This window comes from Myxocyprinus asiaticus, chromosome 17 (assembly GCF_019703515.2).
Source record: "Myxocyprinus asiaticus isolate MX2 ecotype Aquarium Trade chromosome 17, UBuf_Myxa_2, whole genome shotgun sequence".
Taxonomy (NCBI): Eukaryota; Metazoa; Chordata; class Actinopteri; order Cypriniformes; family Catostomidae; genus Myxocyprinus; species Myxocyprinus asiaticus.
In genome coordinates, this window is record NC_059360.1 from 26159771 (window position 1) to 26177521 (window position 17751).

General features: G+C 39.9%; 1 protein-coding gene across 4 annotated transcripts in view; it reads right to left on the bottom strand.

Moving 5' to 3' along the window:
• LOC127454819 (HEAT repeat-containing protein 5A-like) overlaps positions 1–17751 on the bottom strand; it is a 45929-nt gene that overhangs the window by 23062 nt on the left and 5116 nt on the right. For all 4 annotated transcript variants that reach the window (XM_051722266.1, XM_051722269.1, XM_051722265.1 and 1 more), the window contains exons 5-16: positions 16564–16713; positions 15693–15864; positions 15254–15411; positions 11104–11353; positions 10828–10983; positions 8687–8937; positions 7023–7134; positions 6683–6835; positions 6344–6443; positions 4837–4946; positions 4408–4571; positions 3906–4069 (exon numbers count right to left, since the gene is read on the bottom strand). In XM_051722266.1, coding sequence (XP_051578226.1) covers positions 3906–4069; positions 4408–4571; positions 4837–4946; positions 6344–6443; positions 6683–6835; positions 7023–7134; positions 8687–8937; positions 10828–10983; positions 11104–11353; positions 15254–15411; positions 15693–15864; positions 16564–16713 — 1940 coding nt within the window. The remainder of the gene's footprint in view (positions 1–3905; positions 4070–4407; positions 4572–4836; positions 4947–6343; positions 6444–6682; positions 6836–7022; positions 7135–8686; positions 8938–10827; positions 10984–11103; positions 11354–15253; positions 15412–15692; positions 15865–16563; positions 16714–17751) is intronic.

Sequence of the window (17751 nt, forward strand, 5' to 3'; positions counted from 1 at the left end):
TAGCTTAAATATCAAGAGTGGGGAACAAAAGTTTATTCCTTTCGGAAAATGCTCTTGAAAACATTTCAAACATCTCAATCAGCTCCCTTGTTCAGTAATCAGGGCACTGGTCAGAGAGTCGGCCATTTATAGGGCTGTCACAAATTGAAAAATTCGCTCCCTAAAAATTCCCAGAATGCACTGTAAAAAAAACAGGGAGCATCGATGCTCACTATATTCCCTTACCGGAAATGTCATCAGGTCTTTAGAAATCTCTCAAGTCATTAGAGGATCAGTGCAAGTGTAAATACAGTATATGATGTCAAAGCCTTCTTTCTCTTTAAAAAGAAATGCTCTTTCATTAACCTCTTCAACTCTGGGTCATTTTTTCCACATTCAAATTTAAAAGCTCACCATTTACACATACTGTGGACTAATTGCCAAAAATTTGTCTAATTTTTTCAGAGACCACCCCAAATAATAATAAAAAAAGACTCTTTATTCATAAACAATATTGTATATGTTTACAATCTTATGGTGAACAGAATTTTTTTTTAAAAAAAGAACAATTTTGTTGACTTAATTTTGAAAGCATGTATAGTTGAAGTGAGAAGTTTACATACACTTAGGTTGAAGACGTTAAAACAAATTTAACCACTCCACAGATTTCATATTAGCAAACTATAGTTTTGGCAAGTCATTTAGGACATCTACTTTGTGCATGACACAAGTAATTTTTCCAACAATTGTTTACAGACAGATTGTTTCACTTTTAACTGACTATATCACAATTCCAGTGGGTCAGAAGTTTACATACACTCAGTTAACTGTGCCTTTAAGCAGCTTGTAAAATTCCAGAAAGTGGATGTATTTTAAGGCCTACCTTCAAACTCAGTGCTTCTTTGCTTGACATCATGGGAAAACTGAAAAAGCATGCGAGCAAGGAGGCCTACAAAACTGACTCAGTTACACCAGTTCTGTCTGGAGGAATGGGACAAAATTCCAGCAACTTATTGTGAGACGCTTGTGGAATGCTACCCAAAACGTTTGACCCAAGTTAAACAATTTAAAGGCAATGATACCAAATACTAACAAAGTGTATGTAAACATCTGATCCACTGGGAATGTGATGAAAGAAATAAAAGCTGAAATAAATAATTCTCTCTACTATTATTCTGACATTTCATATTTTGTTTTTTTTTTCGGGGGGATTTTCTCCCCAATTTTGGCATGCCCAATTCTCAATGTGCTCTAAGTCCTCATAGTGGCGTAGTGACTCGCCTCAATCCGGGTGGCGGAGGACGAATCTCAGTTGACTCTGGGTCTGAGAGAGTCAATCCGAGCATCTTACTATGTGGCTTGTTGAGCGTGTTACCATGGAGCCATAGCGCATGTGGAGGCTCACGCTATTCTCCGCGGCATCCACACACAACTCATCACATGCCCCACCAAGAGCGAGAACCACATTATATTGACCATGAGGAGGTTAACCCAATGTGACTCTACCCACCTTAGCAACCGGGCCAATTGGTTGCTTAGGAAGCCTGACTGGAGTCACTCAGCACTCCCTGGAGTGGCCAGTGCCCAGTTGTGGTAGTCAGCATCTTTACTTGCTGAGCTACCCAAGCCCCCCAACATTTCACATTCTTAAAATACAGTAGTGATCCTAACTGACCAAAGACAGGGAATGTTTTCTACAATTAAATGTCAGGAATTGTGAAAAATTTAGTTTAAATGTATTTGGCTAAGGTGTATGTAAACTTCTGACTTCAACTGTACTTCTGGTTCTGTTCACTCCACCTCCCTCCAAAAAGTCTTATTTTATTCCACTAGATGGCAGCAAGTACTAGATTTTTATTTTTTTTTCCCTCTATCTCCTTCCCTCACACAATGCCAATCTGAAATGTAGATGGAGCTCTAATGCATTATATCCCTCAAAGATGTGCTCATCCATAGACATTCAGTCTCATTTTTAGTTCACGTAGCACCCCCATTGTTTCATTGAATATCTCGGCCTCTGAGTTGACAAGCAGCTCAATCTAGTGTCATTAGAAAACTGAGATCCCTTTGTGATGATGTATTTTATCATCAATAGCTGATAACATATTTCCGATGATTTGTTTAGCATGCTTTTCCTGCTGGACTGCAAATTTTGTTCTGGACACTTACAACTTTGGATTATTCACACAAGCAAGCTCACAGATAAGTAAATAATAGCTCTATTTTAAAAAGCAGGTATTGAGTTTTTAGCTGTTTGGGGCTTACAGTAGCAGTGATTGGCACATACAAGAGACGTTTGTATTTGATGTCTTACAGAAATCATATTTCACTTTGTGATTCTTTTGAAAATCTTTGGAAACTGTGGTATTAGGTTAACAAAATAAACTTTACAGTCAGATTCCTGAAAATGAGAGCTTTCATATGATATCTGATTTTTCTATGTATGTGGAATTTAAAAGACTTTTAAATTAAACTTCTACCACATGGCCTCTAGGTGGCGCTGATCTGTGACACTAATGTTTCCAGGCCTTTTGTTATTTTATGTAACATAAATGCAGAAGTGATGGTTATTTATGAAAAGTTCAAATTCTAAGCTTTCAAACAATACCACATATGCCTGACTTATATATTCAGATACATGAACATTTTAAATGTAAACTTTTTTTGTGACTTAGCACCCACTTTTGGACCTGCCGGCAGGTCCCCAGAGTTGAAGAGGTTAATAATTTTCATAAAAGTTTTTTTTATTTTATATTTTTTTATTTTTTTATATTAGAGTTGTTAAAAGATTAGAAATACACTCCTTTGTAAAATTATTTTCATTTGTCACTTATTTTAAATAATAACTGTGAAAATTTTAATATCTACAATGAAAATGAACAATATTGTTATTTATAAAGCGATGTTGCTGATTAATACCAGTTGTGTTTAAAAGCATGATCTCGCAATCATGTCACAGGTGATTGTGTCATAAGTGCCCCAATGCTCAGTGGATCAACACTCTTCCCAGTGCCCGAATTTGTGTTCACAATATACTTATTCACGACATAGGGAATAGAGAGCCGATTGAGACAACAGCATGCTTCTGGAAAACTGAACATCTTTATCACTCTTCAATTCAAAAAAAGAAAGAAAAGAATCTAGTCAAGCTGCTAGCGGTGCATCAAGGGATGAAGGATGCATTGCATGAAGACAGGTGGCCCCAATATGGTTAGTATCATTTCCTCTCCACTGCTGTTTTTAATAATGCATGAGACAGGGCCTGAACAGCCCCTAATTATGCAAATGTATTCAGATTTCTGGATGCAAATTTGGCTATGCTGCATATGAAAGTGCTTCAAAAAGCCTCTGGTCCTCATTAATGCCAGTTCCAGCAAGCATTACCCTATCGATAACAGTATCAGTTACATCTAACAATTCAAATGACTTTAATCGTCCAAGCTGGTAAACATCAATAAAGTAGCGTACACAAATCCACATTCCAGGGAATGTAACATAAAGCAAACAAACACGGTATAAAATGTGCCGCACTATATGTGCAATTCAATCATTAGGGGAAAAAAGGTATTATAATGCTTCAGAAAACAATTAAGTATATAGCCAACAGCTGATTAACTATTCATTTGTGTTTAACAGTTCATCAGGGTTACTTGATAGTTCGCACATGTGAACTATGCATAAAGTTCCCATATAAATTTACTGAATGAACTGAAGTCTTTGTGGACCTCAGTGTATCTCTTGTTTTCTCAAAGATCCTTTCAACTGAGCTAACCTAAAGCCACCCCAAAGTGAGAGCCCTCAAACATACATCAAAAAACAGTCACACACAAATGAATGGCAGAGTGCTATTAAAAAAACAACAACATTCCGACAGACCATCATATCAATCAACAGAGCATGAAGTACTCTGGTGATGGTGAACATACCTCTGCTGGTTGCCCAGGTGGGGGAAAATTACTCCAAACAGCTGGACAGCTGCTGCTGTTAGAGCAGAGGCTGGAGGGAGGGGGGTGGGAACATCCTGAGCCTTCTCAAAAATGGTAAAAGGGTCATACTCTAAAGTCCCACCTCCAGAACCACCTCCATGGAGCTTCAAACAGACACAGAAAATACAAGATGAACAAACACAACTGGGTTTAAAGTGATAGTTCAACCAAAAATGAAAATTCTGTCATCATTTATTCAGTCACCATTGTACATAAAAATGTGCAATGAAAATAAACACTGACTAAGGCAAACATTCTGTCTAACATCAATTTTGTGTTCCACAGAAGAAAGAAAGTTATTTGGGTTAGGAACAACATGAGGATGAATAAATGAGGACAGAATATTCATTTATTTATCGCTTTAATCCATCCATCCATCATGATCATGTTAGTATAACATTTGGTTTGGCCATTATGGAGCTGAACTGGCTGTGATGCCGACCTGCTCCTCGATGTAGTGCTGGTCCATATCCTGTAGTCCCGGTCCCAGCAGTGCCAGGTCTTGGCTGAAGCACAGAGTAGGCAGCAAGTTCAGCTCGGCGCATGCTGTGATTTCTGGCCCAGTCAGGTCATTCAGCAGCTGCTTCAATACTGTGCCAAAGCTCTCTGAGCCAACAAAACCAAATTAAAGTAAACAAAAAAATATATGGGCAATCAAATGGCTGACCTTCCATATCTGATTATGAGTTATGGAAATGAGAATCCAAGCAGCTCTCTTGGACTTCAAAGCACATTATGATGCATCTTAAATTTAACTTTTTACCTGACTACTAAGGCAAAAACCACCCATAAAAGGCTCAAAATACATAAAACATCACCCAGCAGCACATTATCCAGGCCGACAGTCTTTTTCATTTTATATTTTGCTTACCTTCATAAGTTTTAGGCTGTAGCAATGTGAGGATCTCATACACTCTCAATCTGAAGACAGTGGCAGCATTTTTTATCTGGTTTCCGTAGGATTTGATGAGCGAGGGCAGCCTAAATGAGGAGATGGGCACTAAATATCATATCATATAATTATCTTCTAATGCAGTGTCTAATAGAACATCCTGTCTATTAAGGTAGTTGACATGAAATCCTCTTTGAAAGTTGGTCCTGTGGTGTGACATGCTATATTCCATCTAAAACGATTTAAAACAGCATTGCACCAGTATAAGGACGGGCGAGGAGGAGGCGGGAACCGGCTGAACAGTCAACGTAAAATTGAATTAAGTTAATTTATATAAAACAACATAAAATATAAGGACACAGACACACACGCAATGCGGCCACGTGCGTCTCTCTCTCTCGAACTGGCGTCTGCGGCTCCCCTTTATCTCGCTCTCCCACTGATCAGCTGCACAATCACGGCCCAGCCACACCCTCCTCCTCGTCACACTCCTCCCCCGCCCAATTCAGGCTGGGGCACCAGTTCGAGGGGAGGCGTAGGGAGTGGAAAAGGGCGAGTGGAGACAAAGAGAGAGAGAGAGAGAGAGAGAGAGAGAGAGAAGAAATTGCTCGCCGGCTTTCGGACGTGCTGTCGCCCAGTCCTCAAACGCTCCTCCGTCCTCTGACAGACCCCAGCTCGCTCCTCCCCCAGCAGATGGCAGCGATTCCTCTGGCCCCTGGCGGACGGAACCGCTCCTCCCTTTCCTCGGCGGATGGCAGCGGTTCCTCCAGCTCTCGGCGGACGGCAGCGACACCTCCATCCCCAGGCAGATGGCCGCAGCTGTTCCACTGGCAGATGGCAGCGGCGAGGACTCAGGGACAGCGCATCCCTCCTGAGTTTCGGCACCACTGTAACAGTATAAGGATGGGCAAGGAGGCGGCGAGAACCGGCTGAACAGTCAACATAAAGCTTTACCGATATAAATTTACTTAAACAATATAAAACAAAAACGAACACAGACACACATGCAACGCGGCCACGTGCGTCACTCTCTCTCTCGAACTGGCATCTCCGGCCTCTCATTATCTCGCTCTCCCGCTGATCATCTGATTCAGCGCCGGCCATGCACCCTCATGGCCCGGCCACGCCCTCCTCCTCATCACAAGCATGTTGCTAATTCTTTTATAATTGCTATACATGCAGCTTTTAGACAGCATATTATCTGAGAGACTACATTGAATTATTTGTACTTTACGAAACATTTTTGTCACACCACAAGACCATTTAAAATGTGTACTAGTAAAGGCAAAAAAAAAAAAAAAGAATAAAATAAATGGTGACCAGTTATAGTACTTAAGATATACACTTTCGCTTATACATTTATAACATTTTAACCTAAAATATTGATGTTGATAAAGAAAATGTTCATGGATATGTTTTGCATCAACTACCCATAAATAACTTTATGGTGCTCAGTTTTTGTATGAAACAACCAAGAAGCACTCACTGAGTGAACAGGGCCACTGCACAGGACAAGAAAGGAAGCAGACGACTGATGACATCATCGGTAAGGAGGTCTTTGCAGTGCACCAACAGACTCTTCATTGCTAAAATGGGAAATGACACACATGCGTAATGAAGTAAAGAACACAAACTTTATCGAACAAATATCCTGACAGATGTTTCTTTCTGTCTTAAGTAAAGCAAAGAGCTGAAAACAAAGTTTATTACTGTGATATCAAGGGAGCAGATCAGCAGATGGACTGATACACACTGAAGAGTGAAAAAAGAAAAAGAGACAGGAGTAAGAAGCCTGTGAGACTTGGGAGGTGTAAAATTTTCTCACCGCACAATGCTCCTGCTCGGCCCTCCAGGGTCACCTGCCAGGTAAAGGAGTCTCCACGCCGCAGCTCACTCTCCACGTCCTTCACAGACAGCGGGAAGGCACATTTCCATAGTAACAGCATTCGAGGCAGGTGATGCTCCACTACAGTCGGACCTTGAAGAAAATAATCAGAAAGAAGGAAAAAGGAAGCTTGAAAAAACGTTCTGCGGGTCTAACAAAGCCCTGACTGCAAAGAAAAGGCAAAATTCTAGCTCACTGGCTGATACGAGTAGTATCCATTGTCAAATCTTGTCAATGTGGACATTCTGAAATTAAACAAAGCATGAGGATTCGTTCTTACCCAGTGTAGAGAGAGCACTGAGTAGTAGCCAGCCTCCTTGAGTGCGCTGGATGGAGATTCTGCTGTTCTGAGCGGCAGAACGCAGGAGATCTTCAGCCAGGTTCAACACCACCTGCATCCAGTCCATCAGAATCAAGTTAAACGGTGTTCAAATAAGTGTTCATCATATAAGAAATATAGTCGCAGATATGACACCAATAATAGTTATGAGGAAGAAGACAGATGATCATGTCAGGGACATAAATCCATGGATCTTTGGTATATAAAAAATAAAATATTGGAAATAATTCTGCTTTTCCCTTAAATTACACTATTACAGTATTTTTCTCCTCATTAAAATGTTTACCTCAAAAGAAATAAGACAGAATACTGCTTTTTAAAAAATATGTTTAAAATCATGTACACTCACATGAACTGACTCCAGTCATATTAGAAGCCTAATAAAAGCTGTTTTGTTTTACATGGAGCGGGTCACCTCATGGGGGCCACTAAATTGAAATCACATGACCAACCAAATACAAATTTTATCAGACACTTTCATTTATGGAAAACATTTATCATGGCTCACTGCGAAGAGCGCTTTATTTTTTTTTTTTTTGTACAATGGCAACGGTAACTGAAAACTATTGCTTTTGTATAATGCTGGATTCACGCCTCTAGGTGTCAGTAAAAGTGATAGGCAACTGCCAAATAGGCATTAACTAACAAATACTGAGTGTAGTGTTGCCACGATACCACAGTTTCAGTAGCTGATACCAGTGAAATGTCATGGTTCTCGATACCACAGCCAAAATATGCTAATATGGTATTGAACACACTCCTTTAACATATTTAAAGTTAAATTTCAGTGTAAATAATTCATTAATAGAAATGCATGTTTCCTTCGTGTTTCTCAATTAAGTATGCACTGCTTAAGTGTTTTTAAGCAGGTCCCTACTGAAAATATTTTCCTTTTTTATTATTATTTTTCCAGAATTCCATGTTTTAATTTCATCATCGAAATGGTGTCTAATAAAATTAACTATTATATTTATTTATTTCTTTTTTCTCCCAAATTTGGCAGGGTAGTGACTCGCCTCAACCCGGGTGGCGGAGGACAAATCTCAGTTGCCTCCGCGTCTGAGACCGTCAATCCGCGCATTTTATCATGTGGTTCGTTGAGCGCATATTCATTTAAAGAGCAAAGCTCACACAGACAAAGACTGCAGCCTTTCGCGGTTTAATAATCACACTAGGATATATCACGATTTTAATTTGATTAATTGTTCATTTCAGTTTAAAAGGAGTAACAGAGCACACGCTCAAATAAGCGTGTGAGCATTTGAAACCAGTCGTGTGACAGTCAGACAGCGTGCGGGTATTGGATTGAATTGGTGCTCGGTACTACTGGTACTGCAGTAACACTGGTATCGTGACATCTTTTTTATTTTAGTACCGACTTGGTACCGAAGTACAGATACTACTGACAACACTAACTGAGTGTACCTTTAAGATTTGAGTTTTTGTGGTCTGTGTTGACTACAATTGCCTATGTAGATCTTGTGTTACTGGATAAAATATAACACAAATAGCACCAAAACATAACTGAAAACCAAAGACAAACAATGCAACTGTGTGCTCAGAAGAAGCCATGGGACACATATAGACACAGATCTCATTCACACCTTGCCCTTGCAGTGTGGTATTCCCAGTGGACAGAGCTGTACAGCTCCAAGCAGAGCTGCAATTGCAGAACTATACCCAGCCAGAGCCTCAGGGCATGATTTCAGGGCATTCAGTCTCTCTGCACAGCGGTCTAGCAACACAGCCACCTGAGCAGGCATCGCTACGGCAACACACCGCAGGCACCAAGCAGCAGCCAGACGGGCAGATGCATTGGGGTGGAGGAGAACAGAGATCACAGTGTCCAACATCCCTGTGAGACAGAATGAAAAATAGAACAAGAAAACCTATTATACTTCACATAAATGCAGCTTTAGAAAAGATCAAGATATCACAGATTAGCAATCTGAGATCAATTGGGCACTTTCTGGAATTTTTATAAAGCTGGTGTTTCTAAAACAGGCTGAATGTGTTAAATCTGCAGTTGCATGCACTTTCAATGCTGACTACTTAATATTGGTTATACTATGACTCATCCATTAAAAAGCAGATACTCTCACAAACACTGGCTATAGCTATGGGCTTCCTTCAAACACTAATCCTTACATTGAATCCAGAGATACAGCTTTTTCATACACAGAAACGCACACACACACTTAAAATATCCTTCTGTCAGACAGACACAGTTTGATCCTAGTAGGTTTACTCAAACCTCTTCTGTATCACCATCAAAAAGCTGTTTGATAAAGCAGGATGTTGCCCATGCCAACAAAGTTGACAAAAATATCAAAGCTACTCAATTATTAAAAGGCTAAATACAGCAATCAAAAAAGGCAACACCACATGCTAAAAAAACATTTGTAGATGGGTGCAAAACCCATGCATTTGAAGAAAACAAATCACAGAGCCCTCCACCTGAGTTTAAAACATCCATACACATTATTAGTGGTGTTTGCTATGGCAAGCAACACTTTTACGAGTGCTCATACTTAAGTGTTTTAGCTTTTTCAAATCCCTAACCCCAAGTAATAAACGTGTAACTCGTCCTGCATAGTTCTGACATGGGCATGAATGATACCTCAAATTATGCGGCTTGTTGAGGAGAAGTATGCTATTAATGGCAGCTGCATTTATATTATATTTATACAGTATTATATTACATATTTATTATATTGTATGAACAGCACTTCTTGCTGTCTGTGATGTTAATCTTGTATTTTGTTCTTAAAGGGATAGTTCACCCAAAAATTAAAAGCCAGATGTGTATGACTTTCTTTCTCCTGCTGAACACAAATGAAGATTTTTAAAATATTTCAGTTCTGTAGGTCCATACAATGCAAGTGAATGGTGGCCAGAACTTTGAAGGTCCAAAAAGCATATAAAGGCAGCATAAAAGTAATACATACGGCTACAGTGGTTAAATCCATATCTTCAGAAGCGATATGAAAAGTGTGGGTAAGAAATCGATCAATATTCAAGTAATTTTTTTACTATAAATCTCCACTTTTCACATTTACTTTCTTCTTTTGTTTTTGGTGATTTGCAATCTTCATGCATATCACCACCTACTGGGCAGGGAGGAGAATTTATATATATATATATATATATATATATATATATATATATATATATATTCATATCACTTCTGAAGATATGGATTTAACCACTGAAGTCGTATGGATACTTTTAAGTTGCCTTTATATGCTTTTTGAACCTTCAAAGTTCTGGTCACCATTCACTTGCATTGTATGGATCTACAGAACTGAAATATTCTTCTAAAAATCTAAAAAAAAAAAAAAATCCACTAGAAGAAAAAGTCATTCACATCTGGGATGACATGAGGGTGAGTAAATGATGAGAACATTTTCATTTTTGGGTGAACTAAACCTGTAAGCTGCTAGTTGGATTGAGCCACACAAGATGTTGCTGTACATGCTACAATGACAATAAAGAGATCTAATCGAATGATATATCCAGACAAAGAAATAATTAATAAACTTACATGGAAGAAGGGACCAAATATCTAGGGACCAAAATATCTTAAGAGACTTGGGAATCTGCTTTTTTGGCTTGGGTCAGAAAGAAAATCAACCAAAACACTGTAGCAACCACCCACCACTTAAATTTTTCAGAAAACTTTAAAAATCTGATTTGATGGGGCTCCCAGTGTTTGTTGGTAGTATAGGGGGAATGCATGACAAACCTATGCTAGTGTCCTGCAGCAGAGGGGCAGCAGTGGAGCTCAGGTCCTGCAGCAGACTGCTCACCTCCAGGAGGGTACACACCAGCACATGCGGACTAGCTGCTACATCTGCAGGGCTCACTCGTGTCTCAACATTCCCTTCATGAAGAGCTGCATCTGATACACACATAGACAAACAGATGAAGCTATATTTAGACATTTAAACTCATATTCAATATCCTATCAATATAAATCAAGATCATAAGTGATCTACATATTTGTCCCACAGACTCTTACCCAAAACCCTCTTCTGTTTGCTGATCATTTGGCAGATCTCCTTGGCGGCTGCGATCTGGGCCTTCACCCCCAGCAAACTGCCAAGAGTGGACCGCAATATGAAGGAGACACAGCAGCGGCAGGCGACAGCATCTGCTGTGCACTGTGTCACCCGTGTGTGAGATAGCCACTCCATAAGAAGAGAAAGAAAAGAGGAGAAGTGTGTCTCCAGCCATGAACCACCCAGAATGGACACAAACACCACACATGTCTGCAAGGACATACAGTATTTATATGTTAAACTAGAGCATTAAAATATAAAAAATGTATATATTATAGTAGATATACTGTGAAGTTAGTTTTGGAAAAAGCTCTAGCATCATTTGTTTGCAGATGCCACGATTTGTTTTTTTTCTTGTTGTTGTTAATGCAATGAAATTCACAATTTTTTTTAAGTCTGACTTAAGGCAGGGCCTGGGTAGCTCAGTGAGTACTGACGCTGACTGCCACCCCTGGAGTCGCAAGTTCAAATCCAGGGTGTGCTGAGTGACTCCATCCAGGTCTCCTAAGCAACCAAATTGGCCCGGTTGCTAGGGAGGGTAGTGTTAAGTTTCAGACATTAAAAATGTATTCATGCAAATGTATACCTCTGTGCTGGATATTAGTTGAACAAGTGACTATCTGTTTAAGATTACACATGACTATTTACCGAAGGGCAAAAGGGAAGCTCTTATTGTGAAGTAACCGGAAGTTTTGAGGGGAGCGAACTGTGTTGTGAAAGAAATGGCAGTCACTAATAAAGTTGTGATCGATTAACTTCTGAAGTGTGTCTTTAAGTGTAACATTGGTAGCAGAGGATGGTTAACAAATACAGAGTCCCGCCAACCTTTGATGAAGGAAAACAATACGAAAGTTGGAAGAATGAAGTCGCAATTTTGACCAGAGTTACGGAACTTGAGAAAAGTAAACAAGCGCTTGCTGTGGCTTTGGCGCTGTCAGGAAGAGCGAGAGAAACGGCGATGGAAATACCGGTAGATGATTTGAATAAGGACACTGGCATGAACACCTTACTTGTGAAACACTATGATTTGTTTCTCAGAACCGAACTTATGAGGCTTACTCAAGCTTTGACCGGATTATGAAAGATAACAGTGTTTCCATGAGACTATATAACAATATTGAACAGAGGTACTCACGGATGCGTAAATACAAGATGGAGAGTCCCAATGCAGTATTAGCATTCAAATTGCTGGACACTGCGTGCTTGGAAGTGAAAGACCGACAGTTAGCTCTGACAGCATGTACAGATTTGACTTTTGCATCAATGAAGTCAGCACTGAAGAGGATTTTCGGAGGAAAGTCTGCTTCTACAGAGGGCATTAACCAGGAAACTGCATATGTAACAGAGCAAAGGCAACAGAGGAGCAAGACATGGTCACAAAATGATCAACAAAAGACACCACTGCCTGGCACTAACCCTCTGGACAGGTATGGACACAGATCAAAATGTGCTGTTTGTCAAAGCACATTCCACTGGGCTAAGGACTGTCCACACAGAGGTGAGCAAGTCAAACTGACTGAAGATTGTAAAACAGATGATATAGAGGAGTGCAACATTACTCTGAATACAAAAGTTTCGCCCACTGAAGCAGAAATCTTTATGACAGAGTGTTTTGGCTCAGCAGTAATAGACACTGCATGCACACGGACTGTGTGTGGACAGGAATGGCTAAATAGCTACATCACTGAACTAAGCCAAAACGAGATAAAAAAACACGAGGAAGACAGAAACACTCAGTCATAGATCCTTTAAGTTTGGGGATGGAAATGTGGTCTACTCCACCAGAAAGTTGAAAATTCCTGCAAAAATTGGACAGACTAAGTGTCATATTGAAACTGAAGTTGTCCCAGCAAAGATTCCACTACTTTTGAGCAAGACATCCATGAAAAGAGCAGGGACAGTGCTGGATATGGACAATGACAGTGCAGTGATGTTCAGTCAACCTGTAAAACTTGACATTACAAGCTCTGGTCATAACTGTGTAAACATTATGGACAATAAAAAAATTAAAAACATTCAAGGTGATGACTATGTCTTGATAACTGCTGAAGATGTCACTCTAAAGGAACTTTTTGTCAAAGACAGTGGACACTTCATTCCATGGATATAAAATATGCATTTCTACAAGGAATAGAAATGTCACGTGACATCTACATCAGGCCTCCCCCTGAGGCTACCTGTGAAGGAACATTATGGAAGCTCAAAAAATGCATGTATGGTCTGGCAGATGTTTCACTGTACTGGTACAACAGAGTGAAGGAAATAGTGCTGAAAGCAGGAGGAAAAACATCCAAGGTTGATCCAGCCGTTTTTTATTGGCTAGATCGGGACTGCACTGTAACTGGGATGCTTGCCTGTCACGTGGATGACTTCATATTTGGGTGGGGGGGCATGCAAAGTTTCTCCACAACTGTAATACCGCATCTCAGATCTGTTTTCCAAGTTGGATGTGAGGAGCATGATCACTTCTGTTATGTGGGAATAGACTTTGTAACTGCTGACAGAAAAGTACAAATACAGCAGAAAAACTACATTCAACACATGCAGCCCATACATATGGATCCTTCACGAGCTGTGGAACAAGACTCATCTCTCTGTGAGGAGGAAAAGGATCAACTCAGGTCCAAGATAGGCCAGATTCTCTGGATGGCAAGGCAGAGCAGGCCAGATGTCATATTTGATGCTAGCAACTTGGCATCAAACATCAAAAATGCAACTGTGCAGACAATCCATGAAGCAAACAGGACAATGTGCAAACACTTAAACACTTAAGTCCAAGAAGGTAATTCTGAACTTCCAACACTTGGGCAGAGACACTTAAGATGATTGTGTTCAGTGATGTCTCATTTGGAAATCTTTCAGATGGAGGCACTCAAGGAAGGCACCTGATGGAAAATTCTCACTCCTTTCTTGGCAGTCAAAGAGAGTCAAGAGGATTGTGCGGAGCACAATTGCTGGTGAAACATTGGCAATGTCTGATGGAATTGACAATGCTATTTTTCTGGCCACACTGTTCTCAGAACTAACTACTGGTGATGCTGAACATGCTCCACCAATAATCTGTGTCACAGACAATCATTCACTTGCTGATGCACTTAAGTCCAGAAAGTCAGTCTCTGAGAAAAGACTCCACCTGGAGATAAGTAGCATCAAAGGACTTGTCCAAACACAGAAAACTGAGCGAGTACTGTGGACAACACAAAAGAACAACTTGCGGACTGCCTTACAAAAAGGGGGCATCAGCTTGCCAGTTACTTAAGGCACTGAGTGTAGGACAATGGAAACTGGATTAAAACAAAGTCTGTCTTTGAGTCGTACTCAAGAGAACTTGTTGAAATGTACTAGGTTGTATTTTTGTTCAGAATGTTGTTTAAAAGTAACAGGGTTTAATTGGAAGATAATAATTATTTATTTATTTATTTTTTGGAAGAGAGGAATTTTGTTAAGTTTCAGACATTAAAATGTACTCATGCATATGTATACCTCTGTGCTGGATATCAGTTGAACAAGTGACTATCTGTTTAAGATTGCAAATGACCATTTACTGAAGGGCAAAAGGGAAGCTCTTATTGTGAAGTAACCGGAAGTGTGTGGGGGTTTTGTGGGGAGTGAACTGTGTTGTGAAAGAAATGGCGTTCACTAATAAAGTTGTGATCGATTAACTTCTGAAGTGTGTCTTTAAGTGTAACAGGTAGAGTCACATGGGGTAACCTCCTCGTGGTCGCGATTAGTGGTTCTCGCTCTCAGTGGGGCACATGGTAAGTTGTGCGTGGATCGCGGAGAGTAGCATGAGCCTCCACATGCTGGGAGTCTCCGTGGTGTCATTTATAACGAGCCATTTCTGACTTAAGGGTCCAAAATTGTCCACATAAAAAAAACAAAAAAAACAGTATTTGCGAAAAGGCTTCTACTACATACATTTCTGTGAACTTCTGCAGGATCGCCAAGTGGAATATAAATGAAGCAAATATATTTTCTTTTTTTTTTTTCATGCTATAAACTCTTTTTCTATTCTATTTGATCTTTTTCCTCACACAAGACAAAGTCTTGCTGTGTATCAAAACATAAACAATCTCATTAGAAGAGAAGGAATTTAGGAGGACAAGTGACCTGTGTGATGCCCACGCGCACTTCTTTGCTGACAGAGCTGGTGCCTTTCAGCATGTCTCCACTGGCCCGCAGGAAGCCGGCTCCTCTCCGCAGGAAACCAGAACTCAGCAGCTCCATCACCTCCTCTAGGGTGTTACACTTGGAGCCTGGCCTTGGGGCTGAGACCAGAGATACGGGAACAGGGAAGATAAAGAAAAGAAGCATGAGAGAGCGAGAGAGAGTAAGAAATGAGAGAGGGAAGAGAGGAGTGAAAGAAAGGCGAGGGGATTAATGATAGAGCAGATTGCAGAGTAGGAGAGGTAAGATGAGTGTTACAATTGGAAAAAAAGGGCAGTATGTGGGGGACATAAAGAGGAAAGGTTTTCACAATCTCCATGGGCAAAATCAGCTTATTATTGTCTGAGGATGGTACTAACGCTACAGAGTACAATCCACCTACCTATAGCCTGTCTGGGCTCCAATGCCGATGCTAGTAAAGTGCCAAGCAGTTTTGAAATGGCAACTCTTACATCATAATTTGAGCCCTCGAAGGCTCGGAAACAAAGAGTGGCCACATTCTCCAGCTCTGTGGACCACAGAAAGACAGCCTCTCTCTGCAGCTCCAGAAGACACTACCAAAGATACATAACTTACACTTTAAATACATGCAGTAATCGAAGGAGTCCGTTTATCCTGTCTTTTAAAATGCCAAGAGTGATTAGGCTCAAACAGTTATATCCAGTATTATGGACAGGAAAACAAATAATTAATTTACACTACAGCACAGCCTAAAGGCATTTGCACACCAAATGCAACTTCTCACCGCAAAAAACATTTGGAATAGAAACATTTTCCTATGAAGCCATTCACACCTGGAGCAAACATTTGCACGCTGACAAAGCGACCGGCTCGCTAGAGAACTTGTTTACTTGTCTTTCAGATCGTGATTCCATTTTTGTTTTGCAAACTTGTCAAGTAGTTCTTCTCATTTGTGATAGGCAGAGGGTGGACCAGCTGAAAAGTGCTCAGCACCACCTACCGTATTGCGGTAAAATTGCTTGTCAATTAGGTGTGAATGTGCTAACGCCGATTATTTGCCTCGCTTTTAACGTGAAAGAGCCATTCACTTTGAATTATCGCATCGCCTCTGGTCTGAAAAGGCCTTAAGGTTGCTATGAAACAGAAATATCTAGATGTTTGACAAGCATAATGCACTCAAACAGGCCTGTACATCCAAACACACTATTAAATATTGTCAGATTTATTTTTTATTTTTTTTGTTATACAGACAAAAGATCAGAAACTGAGAGATTTGGTTTAATAATCAATACCTTTGCAGCAGCACAGTGCACAGCCATTGAGCGATCAGTAAGACAGGTGCGGGCAGCTTTATAGATGTCTCTCTGACAGGACACGGCACTCACACCTAAACCCTTCAGAATCTTCTCAATACACAACATGATCTCACAGCGGCCCTGAGACTGGACACATTATACACATAATGTAACATTAATTACAGTTATTATCCTCTGGGTTACATATAATTAGTCCTTCTTGTCTTCACAGGCGAAGTGCGTCATTTGTGTGCCACTTTTTTTTTTTTTTTAAGTAAATCAACAGACTTGCTACAAATTAATGTCAAGTAGGTCAAAACAATGCTTTGCCAGTGTTTATAATGTTCAATCTACGAACTTCAATCTACAGTTGTCTCTGCGTATTAATCTGGGATAGGAGGAGTACACTCACCCTTGAACTGTTTCAAAACTGTCTGACTTTCTTTCTTTAGTGAAACACATAAGGAAATGTTAGGCACCAATTACTTAATTTGAATGGAAAAAAGATGCAATGTAAGTGAACAGCGGCTAACATCCTGCGTAACATCGTCTTTTGTGATTCACAGAAGAATAAAATGTAACTATTGGGTGAACTATTCCTTTAACATTTGAAAAATTACACACTTCTCCTTTAAATAAACAACCATGGCACAATCACAGAAGTAAAAACTATCTTCCATTTCTTCACTGACAGGCACTTAAAGGGATAGTTCACCCAAAAATGACAATTCTTACATCATTTACTCACCCTCATGCCATCCCAGATGTTTATCACTTTCTTTCTTGTGCAGAACACAAACGGAGATTTTTAGAAGAATATCTCAGCTCTGTAGGTCCATACAATGCAAGTGAATGGTGATCAGACCTTTGAACCTCCAAAAAGCAGATGAAGTCAGCATAAACATAATCCATCAGACTCCAGTGGTTTAATCAATGTCTTCTGAAACAATCCAGTTTGTTTTGGGTGGGAACAGACCAAAATATAGCTCAGTCAATCTGTCAAAGTCAATTTATTTATAAAGCACGATTAAAAACAACAGACTGTTGACCAATGTGCTGTACAATAATCAAATATAAAACAAGTATAAAAATAAACAAAACAGAAAAGGAGATACACCAGGAAAACTATTAATAACACTAATAAGTATCACTGTACATCCTGACAGCAGTCTCCTTGGCGATCAT